At 37.4% G+C, this 16,883-nt stretch overlaps 1 protein-coding gene across 2 annotated transcripts in view; it reads left to right on the top strand.

Moving 5' to 3' along the window:
• The window catches only part of LOC145767545 (ephrin type-A receptor 4-B-like), a 40,102-nt gene extending 23,440 nt beyond the window's left edge, over positions 1-16,662 (top strand). The window contains exons 8-21 of one of the 2 annotated variants that reach the window (XM_082579387.1): positions 4,708-4,863; positions 5,593-5,701; positions 7,298-7,442; positions 7,860-7,953; positions 8,462-8,703; positions 9,138-9,343; positions 10,934-11,145; positions 12,141-12,388; positions 12,894-13,103; positions 13,430-13,579; positions 13,943-14,130; positions 14,533-14,693; positions 15,556-15,631; positions 16,211-16,662. In XM_082579387.1, the coding sequence (XP_082435513.1) occupies positions 4,708-4,863; positions 5,593-5,701; positions 7,298-7,442; positions 7,860-7,953; positions 8,462-8,703; positions 9,138-9,343; positions 10,934-11,145; positions 12,141-12,388; positions 12,894-13,103; positions 13,430-13,579; positions 13,943-14,130; positions 14,533-14,693; positions 15,556-15,631; positions 16,211-16,364 (2,351 nt within the window). In that variant the 3' untranslated portion in view covers positions 16,365-16,662. Of the gene's footprint in view, positions 1-4,707; positions 4,864-5,592; positions 5,702-7,297; positions 7,443-7,859; positions 7,954-8,461; positions 8,704-9,137; positions 9,344-10,933; positions 11,146-12,140; positions 12,389-12,893; positions 13,104-13,429; positions 13,580-13,942; positions 14,131-14,532; positions 14,770-15,555; positions 15,632-16,210 lie in introns of both variants that reach the window. The other variant, XM_082579386.1, reaches the window with a different exon arrangement.
• The last annotated feature ends 221 nt before the right edge of the window (positions 16,663-16,883 follow it).

The following is a 16,883-nucleotide window of genomic DNA, read 5'->3' as shown; positions in this document are numbered from 1 at the left end:
TAACGACCTGTTTTAGCGGGCTAAAACAGGTCCTACATTGTGAAGTAAGCAACGATCATGCTGCTAAAAGCGGAACTCCTTCTATTTTAGATTTTATTTGTAGTTCTATTAGCGGTTTTCATGATTTTTTCAAAATTAAATGTTTTATGGAATATATACCATCGTAAGATCAATGTTTTGTTAAACATAGTTTATTAAACTTTTCCATGATTTTTTTCATACCTAAATCAGCTAAATGTGAAACTTATGTATTTTTGGGGCAACATGTCTACCCTGACATCTCTTAAAGGCGTCATTTAAATATTTCCTAATTTTTTGATAAATGAACGATAAACTTGAGACACCAGATCTGCATAGTAGTGACCTGACAATCAGCATTTATGACGTTGATGCATAATTGCTTTGGCCGGACTAGGCTTGGTGCCAAAGGACAACATGGCGTCGGTGTTCTGTGTTTCTTCTTTGTAGTAAAAACTCGAAACTTTTGATAATCACTTCATCATCAGGTTTACAACGTGTACAAACAAACACAAAAGTGTATTTTGTTATACCTGGTTGCGGCATTGATGAATGTCATAGAGGAGTGTTTTTGAGAACTCGAGAAGTATTCATGGGTAGAAACAGGGCGTAGCCACAGAGAAGAGGAAGGTGCTTGGGAGAGCAATTGCCTCAAAAAATTGTATCTTTGCTCCCCTAAAAAATGGATTTTTAATATTATTACAACGTTGACATTGTGTTACATGTTGAATGACATTTCATCAATATTAGGCTTTATCCAGTTGCTATATATTTAAACAAACTATGTAGTTGCTATATAAGTTATTTTAAATATTAAAATATTTACCCCACAACAGTTGCTTTTGCCCTGTAAAATTTTCTTTCTAGCTGCGTCACTGGCTGTATGCTCCTTGTGTTTGCAGTGTGGACTTACCACATGAGAAAATAATAATGCGTCACTTGTTGTGAGTGATTGCTATTTTCTTCTTTTCGTTTGAGGTCTCGGGTGCCTCGGGGATAATGCTCGCAACACGAAAGGAAGTCATTTTTTCAAAGAACTTATTTTTTCCAACAATCAAAAGTAATTAGTTCAAGGAAACGGGAAGTTTAGCGATTAAAGCGTCTAACGTATTCAAATCAAATTCAATAACAATTCCAAATGAGTTCCACATAGTTGTTTATACATGGTCCAAATGTGTTCCACATGTGTACCATACGCTGTCCGAATACGTTCCAAATGGGTCCCAAATGTGTTGTGACAACAAAAACTGTATTAACGAAATGTATTTGCAAAATTTAATTTTACGAGTGATATCGGCTGGGAATTAAACATTGGCTTGTATTGTAATTTTATGCTATTTTATTTGCTATCCTTTCTCTTACGAGGTTTTCAACAGGACTCCATCTGTTTAGGTTCTTTTGATATTGATTAATAAAATTTGGAATTTTAACGTTTTTCAGATAATTTCTTCCTCTTCACAATGATTCTTTGTTAGTATTATTGTTTGCATCGATTCAGCATCGCCGCACATCAATATTGTCACTTTATGAAGTGCAACACTTCATTATTGTCGCGACACGTACTGTACAGCAACACTTCTTATTTTGTGACGTGTGAAAGCGTGTGTTAGTGGCACTCTCAAAGCATGTCCACATACTAGAAAAAAAAGCTTGAGATATCGCTTGGAAACTACATACTGTATTTCTAACCTAAAACGCACGGAAGCATTCAACAAGCAAATAAAAAAATAACAGTAACCTCCCAAATACATGTAGCTCTACACAAAGTGAAATTTGCATGACGTTTAACTTTTTTTTTTCTTTAAAAATAATGTCTAAAAAGACGTTATTAAAAGTAACCAAAAGAAGAAGTCAAAAGTCATGCAAAGTTCACTTTGTGTAGAGCTACATGTATTTGGGAGGTTACTGTTATTTTTTTTATTGTTGATTTGTGCATATCAGTTTGTATCCTCTGTGGATCCTTCTCTTGTATCATGGGCCAATCCTATAAAGGGCTCCAGAGCACGCGGCTGTGTCTCGAAAAAGACACTTAATGGCGGGCCAATCCTATAGATGTTTGTTGGTACACCCCTTCATTTTCTTTGAAGCTATTTGAGCTTGACAAAATCTTAGCACCAATGCTATGGCATCTCATTTTTGAACAAGAATTCCAGTCACCACTGACCAGCGCAGTCAAGTCAAGGGCAAACTATACGCCTCATCATCTCATTTAATCCTTGCTAACGCCGATAGGCCTGCTTTTTGACTTTGAGGAATGATGGCAAGTATTGGGTGACACAATTGTATGAACTGCCATTTAAACTTGGTTGTTTCTGCTATTTGGCCAACAAATTACTCTTTTCATTCTTTTGTCTTTGTTTTTTTAGTTTTTAAAATATTTTTTCAGCTCTTGTTTCTTCACGTTTGACTGCGTTGCCTACGTTCTCATGCTCTGCTGATTTTCTAAGCTGCTTTTAAATAAATAAACTTAAAATATGTTGGGGTCGCTGGTTTTGTGCATGCTGATTTAGATCCCATTGACTTCACATACTTGACTGTATTTTTATGTTTACTCTTGACTTGATAAACAATGGGCACTGGTCTATAACGCTTAAGCACAATGCGCTGACATTCCGAACATGATTAAAAACTAAGAATCGATGACCTGCGCTAAAAGAGCTGTGTTTGGTTCTTTTAGCGAGTTGTCAATTTTTTTGAAAAGACAACACAATATATTTTGATGCAAACAGACGGCATTTGTTTGCTCACAAAGACTCCCATTAAACCGACACTTCCTGTTTAAGAGACGCAAATGAAGCAAGTTGTTGTGCAATGACAGTGATGTTTTATATTGTGCGACCAACATGCTGCACACTGCGATTGCAGATACAACACAACAGACAACGAAAAACCACAAACAAACAATTAGTCATCGAGTCAGTATCGAGACAGCTTTAGAGACAGTGATCTAGGTTATGGGAAAGTACCCACACCTTCAAATCCCATATCAAATTAATGAAAAGGTGAATCAAATGGTTTGGGATAAAGATTTTTGAAAAGATGATCTTGAACTCATGAAAGAAACATGCAAAATAGTTTTGTCGGTTGTGGGACCAACTCAAATTACCGAACGTATGTGAAATTGTATGAACTATTTTCTAATTTTCATACCTTGAAGTTTATTGTCCGAATCGTAACCCAAACTGACGACGTCATCATATTTCGATCCGACAGAATTGAAAACTTACCCCTAAAAATTGAAAAATCCCATTGTAGGTTAAAAAGACGTTTGTTTTATGAAATCACAAAGACTGCACTGATGACACCACACGGTTTACAAGACCGCTAGGTTTCGTACATTGCTGACTTTTCGAAATAAATTATTTTAACGTTTCTGCATTGAAGCACAGCCAAGTGCATAAACAACCTAAAATCCATTTCCTTAAAGTAGAGTGGTCAGTAGGAACAGACTTAGCGCCATTTTTATAAGGTTTATTGCGTAATAGGGTGGCTCGTTTTTGAACTTTTTTTTTAAATTCTCTCGGGGTAGTGGGGAAATGGTGCCAATGAGTGAGAAAACAATCATGACAAAATTTGAGATTTGTAAAAAATTGTCTTCAGCCTCCTCATGGGGCCCAAAAATCGAAAAATGGGGTCAAAAACGCAATTTTTTTTTAAATATTTTTAGTTTGGGTAGATACAATATTGTTTAGATATATCTAAATAACCTATAAAAAAAAATTGGAGTCATTTGAATGATTCCTTCAGCTTCCTCACAGCTTCTAAAAATTTTTATTTTGCTGAAAATTTCGCATTTTTGTTTGTGGTTACATAACTACAAACTTTGTCAGTGACGTAAATTCAAATAAAAGACGTCACTTTTTCCTACCAAATTAACCCAATTTCATTAAAAAATGACGCAACAGCTCAGGGCAGGCCTATAAAGAGAAATACAATGACGTTTTATAGCTGGCAAAATGTCTAACGCAATTATGTATCATGTACCCACCCACAAAAATGCAAAATTTTCAGCAAAAGGGAAATTTTCAGAAGCTGTGAGGAAGCTGAAGGAATAGTTCAAATGACTCCAATTTTTTTTCTTAGGCTAATTAGACATATCTAAACAATATTGTATCTACCCAAACTAAAAATATTTAAAAAAAAAATTGCGTTTTTGACCCCATTTTTCGATTTTTGGGCCCCATGAGGAGGCTGAAGACAACTTTTTACAAATCTCAAATTTTGTCATGATTGTTTTCTCACTCATTGGCACCATTTCCCCACTACCCCGAGAGAATTTAAAAAAAAAGTTCAAAAACGAGCCACCCTATTGCGTAACCCAATTCATGTCGATTCACATGTAGGCACTTTCCACTAAGCAAGTTAGCAGCAAAACTGGAGATGGTTCATTTCCTTTTCAAAAGTTGCTGTTGGCCTAGCTTGCAAGCTATATTTTTAACATTGATTCAACGTTTTCAATCGTCAAATCAATGAGAAAAAGACCAAATTTGGCAAACTTGATCATAACTTGGAACAACGCAAAGGAAGGCATGTTACAAGACATGTAACCGAGTCGTTCATATCAAACATTGTTGTGGGTTTGACACCTGTCAGAAGATATTTCCTTTTCTTAACTGAGAACAAGTTTCTTTTTTCGGTAGTGAGAAAACACCACAACGTTATTAACAATTAATTGGTTTTGTTTTTCAGCTTGCAGCCCTGGAAGCTTTAAATCAACGGTGGCCAACCAACTCTGCAAACGGTGCCCTGACTACAGTTTATCAAAATCAAGTGGGGCAACACTGTGTGATTGCATGGACGGATATTTCCGAGCTCAATCTGATGGAGCAGAGCACCAATGCACCAGTAATTAAATGGTTTTATTGTTTCTTACATTTTATTATATTTAACTGATGTATTTTTATTTTTGTCTCCAAGACACTTGCATATCCATGCAAAGGTTGCTTTTTTGTTTATTTTTAATTTGGATAAGTCGATACGTCTGTTTCTAAAGTGGTATAGTTTTTAATCTCATGATATAATAAGAGGTAATTTTTCGTAAACATGCAAAACATTGGTTATTAAATTAACTTGGGTTTAAAACAATAATAAAAGCATTTGAATTTAAATTCTGAACATACTTTTGGCAAAATTGTTTAATTTCTTTACCTCAAACACAAATCAGTGTTTTCTTAAAAATTGTAGCTAGAATGTTGTGTGGAGTGAAAAGTTTTAATTGTACAAAGCAAAAAAGGCTGAAACCTTTCTACGCTTTGCATTTCGCATCGAGGGCGAAAAGGAGTTTAGGGGTGGTCGAATGGTGCACTAATGAAAAGAGGGTACGCACCGGGAGTAAAAGAGGTGTGCATAGGGGGTCAAAGAGGTATGCATACTTGCAGAAGGATTCAAAGAGGTGTGCACAGGGAGTCAAAGAGGTATGCATACTTGCAGAGGGATTCAAAGAGGTGTGCATAGGGGGTCAAAGAGGTATGCATACTTGCAGAAGGATTCAAAGAGGTGTGCATTAGGGGGTCAGAGGTGTGCATAGAGAGTTACATATGCTGTAAGAACCATAATGGAAACTTGTTGCTGCAGAACCACCAAGCAAACCGATGAACGTCATAACGAAAGTCAACGATACCTCAGTCACTCTGTTGTGGTCACCCCCTTTGAACAATGGCGGCCGAGTTGACTTGACATACGAGTAAGTTGGAAGGGTGTGTGCAGTTGCTACTTTGTTAAAAAAAAAGCCATTCCGTGTCTTCTGGATTTCTAGAATGGCAATTTTCAATTAGATACTTTACTGTAGATTACCTTGGTGGTGCGTTCGCGTATTTTTATTTTAATGTGTATTGTTATGGCCCTATACGATGGTAAGTGTTATTTGAAGTTCGTTTTGTATGGTTTTCGGTCATTTCTTATGGACGATTTAGCCAAGGGAAAATTTCAAATTTTCCTTTAAGAACAATTATTATGGAAACATTTAGAATACCATGTAAACATGGAAGGTATTTAACGTCTAAATATTGTATTGAAGTGTCTTTTCGGTATATGTGCTATGGCGCGTTTCCATTGGATGTAATGTATGCTTTGGTTGCATATGTGCATCTCATACCAACCTGAAAGGATTTGCAACATGCTTTCAGCTTTTTAATTGAGTTTGCGGTTGCCACGTGAGACGAGCTGCGTTTTTGCGGGGATGCGTTTTCGCGGGGGAACGAAGGACATGCATAAACTTTAAAAAGGGTTTTAAAAAGGTTTTCAAACTTTTTCAAGTTTAAAACTAGTACTGGGATACAATAAACTTGCGCCAATCTTTTAAAGTAGTTGGGAGAGACGTTTTACCATGCCACCATCTTCGAAAGGGAAGGCACTACCAATGCTTTGTTTATTTATGGTCATTAATCACTGCGAGGCTGTGACAAATTTAATCCATTTACATTCTCTCAGAAGTTAACGAGAAAAGACAAACTTAAACTTACACTTGCTCCTTGAAGGAAAAATCTTTCACTATTTAGGCTTAGTTAATTAGGTTTCACAAATGGTAATTTGTTTAAATGAGCTGATTAACATATTTTGTTTATTGGTTTGAGTTTATTGCTCGGATTCGATAGTTTTGTGGCCGGAATTGTTGTTTTATTGGTTGAAACGATTGGTTTCATGCCTGGAACTAATAATTTTGTCATTTAAAGAAATTTATTATGAAGTTATTTTTGACTACTGTATTTAACTTTCCACCAGTGATTTCCATCACATGGTCTTGGTGTTTTTTTCTTTTTAGCCGATGACTGTTCTTTTGTTTTAAAAATTATAGCTGTACTACGCTTTATTTGTTAAAACCAAAAAACATTCTATTTGAATAAGTTCCTTCTGATGATCCTATTGAGGTGAAACAGGTTATTAAGGTTTTTAGTGAACTAGTAGCTAATTTTGATGTAATTCGCTCTGCTTGGCTTTTCGCTTGGCATTGAGCACTTTTTGTAGTATTAAAAGCATATATTGTTTAGCTGTACAACCCTGTATGTAGAAGTTGTATTCGTGTATTTAGACATGAAACATTGCTCGTTATTGAATGTTGACACAGCTGCTTTGCTGGATGAATCTTGATCTACTTTGATACGTTACAAATATGAATAAATTTTTAATCAATAACCTAGAAAAGTTTTATTTTTTCAGTATTCGATCATGACTGATCTTTTTGCGTTGCTTGGTAATTACAGTATATACGTTATACTGTATGTATTGTTAATGGGTGTAAATTGCTTGTAATCAATTTAATGCATGCATTTTTACTTTTCAGGATCCAGTGTTTGCGATGCGAATTTGAATTCAAGAGTTGCCGTTCCTGTTCCGATTCTATCAAGTATTTACCTGATCAAACCGGTTTAAGAATGACATCTGCCACTGTCTCGGCTTTAAGCTCTTACGCTAAATACAAGTTCAAGGTATCTTGGCTTCTTCATTAAACTTACAAAAATTGGGAACAGATGTCTACGACTGACGCGTTTTCTGTTTTATGTAGTGTGGTTGCATCTATGATTCGAAAAGTAAAATTGTGTGTTGTTGCAAAAAGTACATAATGAATTATTTTAATGAAAGATGATAATGTAATAGTAACTCACATGATAATAACTCCCGATGTCGAGATTGATTGATTGATTTTATTTCGTTGTAGGTAAATATAATACAATAAATACAGCAATAAAAAAGGAATTTCCAGCAACGGGAATCTGCGAAGAGACCATGGGTCTGTTTGTGGATTTGAGCTTTTGTCCATGTGCCATCGGACATTGACTGCCACCTTACACTCAACTATCTGTATCTCTAACTCACACGAGTTCACAAAATTCCATTTTTTTCAGGTGTGCGCGCGTAATGGCGTTACCATTGTTGCTAAGTCCAGTGGCAATGCTAAGGATGACTGCGTCATCGTTCGAGCGGAGACTGATCAAGCCGGTAAGATTAATTATTGATTTAAAAACAGCCCAGATAGTCGCTTAGTTGTCTTGTGCATAACATTACCAAACTGGGTACAAATCAGAGTTGATATGGTTATGGTTTGAACCAGATGAAATTGCTGTTTGAGAATGTTTGGTATCGTACAGTAAAAATAACGAATCACATTATGGCGTAAAAGTAACGTATTTTTTGAAATGTAATGATGTCATGTATGTCTTCCATAATCAGCAGCTAGTGGGTTATTGGTTCGAATCTCCCGCGGGACGCTTTCAAATTTTTTACTGAAAGAAAACTGACACTTAAAGATGTTGGGTTTCTTAGCTAAAATTTCGTGAAAATTTTTTTGAGTTTCTGTTGTTATGTTTACTTAATTATCAATATATCTGCTGCAACAATTGATGAGCTACGTTGGCTTGGTGCACGTTTTTTTATGGGAGTTTTTAATTTCTTGAAATTGCAAAAGATAAACGGACAATACCATTATTTAATAAATGAAACTTTTCAGCCCCTTCTGCTGTGGTTGGTGTGCACATGGTAGAGGTGTTGGACCATTCATTTACAATTGCTTGGAGTGCACCCTTGAACAAAAATGGTCTTATCCAAGACTACGAAGTTGTCGTGAACACGATAACAGACGAAACATCAATGGAGTCATCGTACAATCAGAACCTGACAAAAGTTAATCGAACTGCAGGAACAGAAATGAAACTAACTGGTCTCCAAGAGGGCGTGCGGTTCTGCGTAAAGGTGGAATTCTTATTTAAGTGTTCACTGAAACCTTCTGTTTGCATATTAACGAATTGAGATGCAGGATTGTGGGGCGTTTTAAGCACGTTTAAGGCGTTGCTCCTGCTTGACATAATCTTCTCGTTGCTCCTGCTCCTGCTTAATATCCCCCTGAACGCTCTTTGTTGGCAAGTTTCGTTTCGTATCTGCTAAACTACAGACGTTATACACATGATAGAGGACAACGATCATCCCGTTTATTGATGTGTAGTTTCCCTGTAGTGTATAGCTTACTATAGCTAGTAATATATTTTAGTCCAGGACACGCTTTTGTAGTAAACAAATGAAACCAATCTGACAGCCACTTTGTAGACATCTTAGTTTTAACACTTTTTCAAACTCAAACAAAAAGTAAGCATACCAGTATTTGTAATGTTTGGATTTGATTCACTCAGGTTCGTGCTCGTACCAATGCCGGTTATGGTCCATACAGTGCATCAATAGATGTGAAGACAAGTGACTCAGTTAGTGACTTATTGCTGAACGACGAAAACAAGATTTCAGCATCCCAAAGAGTGGACATCATTCCATTAGTCATTGCAGCATGCGGAGGAGTGGGTTTAGTGTTATTGGTCATTGTTGGGATTTTGTGTTTTCGGAAGTAAGAATCTATTGTGTGATTTATAATGGTTTTACTGTGACGAGAATTACTGAAGATAATAAGAACTATGAAATCATCATTGGCCCATATCTGTCCAAATTCTAAATGAGAATAACTCAGTGGATGGAATTTTTACGTTGCCTTAACTCATCTTCTTTCCGTAGTAGGCTATTCAGATTTTTAGATTCTGCAGTAATGATTATCTTGATAAACAGAATATTTTTTGTTCCAACACACCAAGCAAAAACATATTTAACTAATCCAACTGTTGTGTAACAGAATTAACATGCACATGCTTTCTGCATGATACATTGGTGTTTGCAAGAAAGCCTTGCTCCCAGCACATCGTCAAACCGGCGCAGCCAAGTGCATAAATTCCCCTAAATCCATTTCCTTTTTACCGAGTGCAAAGCAGGAATGGATCTAGTGCCATTTTTATGAAGTCTTTGGTGTTACCCGATGGGGTATCGAACCCACATCTATTGACTCAGCGGCATGCACTCGAACCACAACGCCACCCAGTCAATGTAAACAGAATGTCATTTTTTGCTTACGTAATAATATTTTTCAAAAGTGTGTTTTGTTGCTTGAATGCTTGGAAGGCACTTTAACATGCAGATATCCAATCCATGGACTTCTGTCCAATCCAACCACGAACCAATGAGATGCTACGTTATCTGTCCAATTGTGACCATTCCAGCATTCAGCCAGAGAATTAATTATTACTTTGAACTTTGTTTGGTAATCACAAAAGAAAAAAGAGCTATAACAGCGGTGGGAATCAAACCCACGTCAATGTAATGACTACCACCGCCCTAACCCAATGCGCCAAGTCAACCGATGGCAAAGCATTGATTTAATTTAGCTAGAATTTGCATTTTTCCTTTATTCTTCCTAAACGCAACCTTGATGACGTCATGAACAGCGTAGCTTCTGATTGGTTCGTGGTTTACTAGAAATCTACTTGTTAAAGTGCCTACCTGAATGCTTGAGCACCGGTTGGTTGATGTGATCTCATTGAAGATTGAAAGGCTGGTTTTGTGAATTGGTTTGACTATTGCTGCGTTGTATCCAAACGTAAATTGCCTTCAGTCGGCAATTTAGTGACTAGATTTAATGTCCTCGCCTTTAGCGTACACCGGCAGAGGCCGATCCAGCAAGTAACCTTAAAGGGGGATTTCAACAAAACATAATGATGTGTAAAATTTAACTTAATTAATTTAAATCTGGTAAGTGCACTGTAAACAAGTTACTTTTATGTGTCCCTAGATCCACCACTGCACACTTGTGCATAAATCTGCTTTTGAATAAAATGTTATTATGTTTCTTTACTTTTGTATGGCATGGTCAGTTTTTACCGCACAACTTAGAGATCCATTTCATAAGCTAAGAAAGTTTGTTTAGTTAATGATTATCCACATTAAATCAATTTTCTCATCTACAAGCTGAATAACAAGCTATCAATTGTCACATTGCTAAAAACAAGCCATTTTATTTTAATCAGTCCTTTGTTCGTTCGGTGATCTATTGTTGGATAGTTTTTTTTTTTATAAAGTATTCTTGATGTTAAGATCGTGCTTTCATTGGCAGACGACGTGCAAGACGATCTATGGAGAAACACAAAGCCAAAAAGCATCCAGCCATATACAATGGTTCAAGTGTTAAATTCAGTCGAATATTTGGTTCGGGACACAAAACTTATATCGATCCTACGACCTATGAAGACCCGAATCGTGCTGTTCATGAATTCACTAAAGAAATCGACGCTTCATGTATCAAGATAGAAAAAGTCATCGGTGGTGGTTAGTTAGTTGTTCAAAATTTAAATTGGCAACAACATTGACCTAAGGGAACGTTCAAATATTACGTAACGCCTTCGAGGGGGAGGGGGGGTTATGAAAAGCGTTACGTTAGCGTCACATCGGAGGGGAGGGGGTTCAAGCAAAACGTTACGTAACGCTTTCGAGTACGGAATGGTAGTTTTTTGTGCTAAATTCGTAGTGAAAAAGCGTTACATGGGGGAGGGGGGGATTGAAAAAAGCGTTACGTTGGCGTTACATGGGGGAGGGGGGGTCAAAAATTCGGAAAAAAGCGTTACGTAATATTTGAACGTTCCCTAATTCTACACTAACTGCGTAGTTAGAGCCTTTTTTGTTTGGGCTGCTGGGTCTGAATCTCCTTTTACTGGGATTTTGGAGTCTTTGGGGACTTTCTGGGCTTCTGGAGTATCGCAATTTTTTTCGGATTACACTGACAGGCTGCTAGAGAGATGCACAGTCTTTGGTTTATTGGTTAATTGCTTACTTTTACATAATAGAACATTGTTATTGTGGCTTCTATCGCTTTGTAAACTAATTAATTTTCAAGGTCAAAAATCGGGTGCCGTTTTGTACTTAATTCCATGGAAGCAGCTCTTGGAGTAGATTTATTAAGATTATCTCAATGAAAATTCAAGCCCTTCAAAATTGTTAATGGTTTGTTGAAGTTATTCTATTGCGGGGACTGTCACTATAATCATGCACTCTTGTTGCGTCAAGTCAACAAAGCACAACGTTGAATGAATGAAAAACTACACGAAACATCAATTTTGGCTTTCATTTCAACAACAAAGTGAACACATTCATTCATTAGCAAAATTTGATAGACAAAGAATGCATTTGGTAATGAGTTGATGTCATGCAAATGAAATCATGAAACTGCAAAAAACTGTGCATTTGGCGAGTGAATTCTTCTCCATACTCCGTCATTTCCAACTTGGGTTTAGTTTCTTGGGTTTAGTTATAGATTTATTTTCCAGGTGAATTTGGTGAAGTTTGTAGCGGAAGACTTTATCTTTCAAATAAATCCGAAGAAGATGTGGCCATCAAGACACTGAAGATCGGATTCAGCACCCAGCAGAAGTTGGACTTTCTAGGTGAAGCCTCCATCATGGGCCAGTTTGATCATCCAAACGTGATTCGGCTGAAAGGGGTGGTCACCAGGAGTCGTCCTCTCATGATAATCACCGAGTACATGGAGAACGGATCGCTTGACGCTTTCCTGAGGGTAAGTTTCAAGCCATGCATTTCGTCGAAATCTCACCAGCTCACTGGCCGAGGGGTTTTGCCTTCAGCTCTAGTGCTGGTAGATCTTAGATCGATTCCAGGTCGGGTCATACTGGAGACTTTGAAAAACAACACGACGGCATTCTCTTTTGCATAACGCAGTGAGGACAAGTCGGATAATAATGTGATCACAACGTGAATCTAATAAAGAATTAAACCTAAGCCTTGTCGTTGAAAGACCTCAGCAGTTGCACAGCAACAATAAATGAACTATAAGATCATTATCGTCAAAATGCCGAGTAGGACGGCTCACGATGGCGCGGTTCAACTTCTCTGAAGGGCATATGGATGTGTCTTTGGCGAAACACTTAATGACATGCTTAAAACTGGACACAGATTGGATTCTTTGCATCATCGTCTTCAACCACATGCCACATAACATAAGCCTGGATGCGATTGTATCCAAGTTCTTTGTTGTATTGATAAATCGTTAATTTTCTTTGCAGAAACATGACAATGAATTCACAGTTATCCAGCTGGTGGGTATGTTGCGCCACATAGCGGCAGGGATGAAGTACCTCTCTGACATGGGATACGTCCACAGGGACTTGGCGGCAAGAAACATCTTGGTTAACGCTCAGCTTGTTTGCAAAGTGTCCGATTTCGGAATGAGCAGGGTGCTGGAAGATGACTCCGACGCAGCCTACACAGCAAGAGTGAGTTTATTATTAGCCTATGTTTTATGGTTTTGACTTCTATGTAGTATCTGGGTCTCTGCTTTGTTCATAGCTATAGGAAAAAAGTAAGGGTTTTGTCAGTGAATCTATTTCAGTTTCTTTACTTGCTCCGAGCTTTCATGCTGATAAATAGGTTTTGGTTAGTCAAGTACATTCATCCGGTTACAAACAATGTACTATTGTTATGTCATCTTTTATACTATGCTTTGATAATCATACGCAAGATAACTGGTTCAATACATCTTTGTACATTTTAGACTTAAAATAACTTTTCGTACAGTTAACAGCCGGTTTTATTTTTTCAGGGAGGAAAAATTCCCATCCGTTGGACAGCACCGGAAGCTTTTACATTTCGCAAGTTTACGTCTGCGAGTGACGTATGGAGCTACGGCATCGTGATGTGGGAAGTGATGTCATACGGGGAAAGACCTTATTGGGGATTGTCAAATCGTGACGTAAGTGAATGATTAAACGCAGGGTGCATTCTATGCTGTTTAAATTATGCGCATTGCAGCCTACAGATGTTTGAAGGTTTGTTTCACAGTTCATATCAAGAACACAAACCAGCTCAGTGGCTGCAGCATTTGGCCTTCTGCTCTAATGCTGGTAAGTTTGAGATCGATTCCAGGTCGGGTCACAGAAAATTTTAATGAATAAAACTATAACATTATTATCATCAAAACCACAACGTTAAAGCAATTTGTTTTCACTCAAAGGCAGCGTGATGGCTTTCTGTATCAGTTTTTGACCTAGTTCCGCAGTCTTGTTGCTTTCATCCTATTTCTAGACACGTTTAAAATGACGAAAACTATTTTCAGGTCATGGATGCAGTGGAGACTGGATATCGCCTTCCCGCTCCAATGGAATGCCCTGAAGTGCAACATCGTTTGATGCTGGAATGCTGGAAGAAGGACAGAAATCAGCGACCGAAGTTTGGACACATCGTCGTATCTTTAGACAAAGTTATGAGGGATCCATCACAACTGAAGGTCAAAGTCAATAATAGGTAAATTTTCTACACCCTCTAACCATAAGAGACTGTAAACAACGTAACACTGAATTGCAATCTTCGTTTTAAAGTACTTAGTATCACGTTAAATTTGCAATTGTAGTTGCAAAGAGTCAGTGATTGGATATCCATATGTATTCAGAAATGTATTTAAGAAAACATCAATTGAACTATTCTAAAATACCGTTGGAGATGTCAATTTGATTGGAAATCAGACAATTGTCTTAAATTTTCATACATTTTAAAACGATCAACATCTGTTCTCACAAGACCCCTGACTGTCAAGGTTTTTCAACTTGCTTCCCTGATAAATTTGCTTTACAACTGTTGTGTAAAACGTCAACATTGGTCACAATTCTCAGACGAAAATTAATTCTTCACTCACATCTTTCATTTTAGACGAAGCAGAAAAGGACCGAAAGACACCGAAACCTCTTTACACAAATTGTCTTCCAATTCTCCTCCTGTTCCATCTGGCACCACTGATTCTGGGATCAACGATGAGGTTGATGAAGAGTCGCCAATGTTGTCTTCTCTTGGAGTATGGCTAGAAAGCATAGGTTTCAGTCAGTACAAAGAAAATCTCGTTGCAAATGGCTGTTCGTCACTGGAGCAGATCGTACAACTTAACTCCAGGTTAGTTGGAACGGATAACGGCCAGTAGGGTTGAAAGGGGGTTTCAGGGGGTACTGTTCATTTGGTCACGGTCCCAAATTAAATCCCACAAAAAACCTTGAGCCATGACCTACTAGAACACGGTCAAATATGTTGCTATTTGAGGAAATTTCTAAGAGTCTGAATTGTTACAATCATAGCTATGACAAACCTGTCATCTTCCCATTTCCAGAAGTAAGTAAAATAAGCAATATTTGCACCCAGACATATGTTTGGCTTGTTTAACCGGAGATTAGGTATGTACCTGGAGCACAATTTACACAATAATAATGTAATATGTAAGACTTTCCAACTGTACCCTGGAGGTAGTATGGTTTGGTGTATCGCTTTTGGTGCAATTCTATGTTCCATAAAAAAATGTCAAGATTTCTTTGTGAATTGTATGTTGTAAGTTGTTCATTTGATGTGCCAATTTAAACTTTAGTTCGTTTTGTTTTTCGCCAAGGTTAATTTTGCAAGTAAAATATGGCTATTTGCAAAAGATCCTGCTATACAAAAAACTGTATAATGAGACTAACCCCAGGATGCAGTTAGAAAGTCTTACATGTTTTACATTATTATTGCATAAATTGTGCTTAACATACATATCTAATCTGCGTCAAAACAAGCCAAACATATGTCTGGGTGCAAATATTGCTTATTTTACTTACTTCTGGAAATGGGAAGATGACAGGTTTGTCATAGCTATGATTGTAACAATTCAGACTCTTGGAAATTTTCTCAAATAGCAACATATTTGGCCCATAGGTTTCAGTCAGTACAAAGAAAATCTCATTGCAAATGGCTGTTCGTCACTGGAGCAGGTCGTACAACTTAACTCCAGGTTAGTTGGTGGTTGTTTGAACGGATAACGGCCAGTAAGGTTGAAAGGGAGTTTCAGGGGATACTGTTCATTTGGTCACGGTCCCAAATTAAATCTCACAAAAAACCTTGAGCGTAGACAAGGAGTGAGAGCCGTTTGTTTTGGCTGATGAGTGCATCACCTTTTTACAACCTGTTTCATCCTAAAAGGGGAATCATCAGAAAACGTCCTTATTCAAATAGAAATAATACATATATCATTTATAACGTAGATTTTCTGTCGAGGTTATTTTGTGTCACTGGGTTCCTTTTACATCCATTTCAGATTTCCAGGGATGTCTAGAGGATACTTTTGATTTCGGCACAGTATATTTTATTGTTTAGAAACATTTCATAATGGCGGGGGCCTCTCCTTAGTACCGGGCCCAAATTAGCTCGTCAACAGACTTGGTTACCATCGAAATATTTTTGAAAATATATTTTTTTATGACTACTGAACAATCTTAACTTATTTTTTGCATTCTGAAGCGTTTGTTTGCTATCAATATTGTAATTATGATGCAATATAGCTTATTGATACCAATGCTTATGGTAATTACAGTGACCTTGCAAAGATGGGTGTTTTGGATGAAAGCCATCAAATGTCAATCTTGGAGAAAATGCAGGAAATACCTGAATTCGGCAGCTACGGACCTCAGCCTGTGTTACCTTCGTACACGGAAAGCAACCGAATGCATGGAGGGATGACTGTGTGATTCGATGATGACACCCGCTTTGTGACGAAATAAGAAATCTAAGATGCCAGCAGAGAAAGTGGTCACATTGAAGTTGCAATGAGGAGGGAAAGTTTGAACGTTATGTCATATTCAAAGCCAAGCTATTGCGCGTTGTTTGTGTGGGAGAAATAAGACAATGGTTGTGCGTAAAACGCTTTTTAGGTGCAAAGAATTGTTCTTGTGTCGTGAAGTTCATTGTTGGTACTGGTTGCTCCAGTAGTGAGCAGGTGGTGCTTTCAAATCATCCAACTGCTATTTATCAAATAAATTAGCAAATGCAAAAACAATCTCTGCCTGTTACTACCAATAGAAGTTATTCATTTCAGTACACGGATGCGCGAAGCCTGAGGGTTGATGATGGAGAAAAGTTCCTTTTGGGATATTAGGCAAAAAACAATCCAATTAGAAAAATCAGTTTTTAAATCGATGTAACGTTTGTAAATGTCTCATCAATGTTAGAAAGAATTGTTTCACGCTTCAGGTAATGGGAACGCTTGC

This window comes from Aplidium turbinatum, chromosome 3, assembly GCF_918807975.1.
Source record: "Aplidium turbinatum chromosome 3, kaAplTurb1.1, whole genome shotgun sequence".
Classification (NCBI taxonomy): Eukaryota; Metazoa; Chordata; class Ascidiacea; order Aplousobranchia; family Polyclinidae; genus Aplidium; species Aplidium turbinatum.
This window is presented reverse-complemented; position numbering and strand designations above follow the sequence as displayed.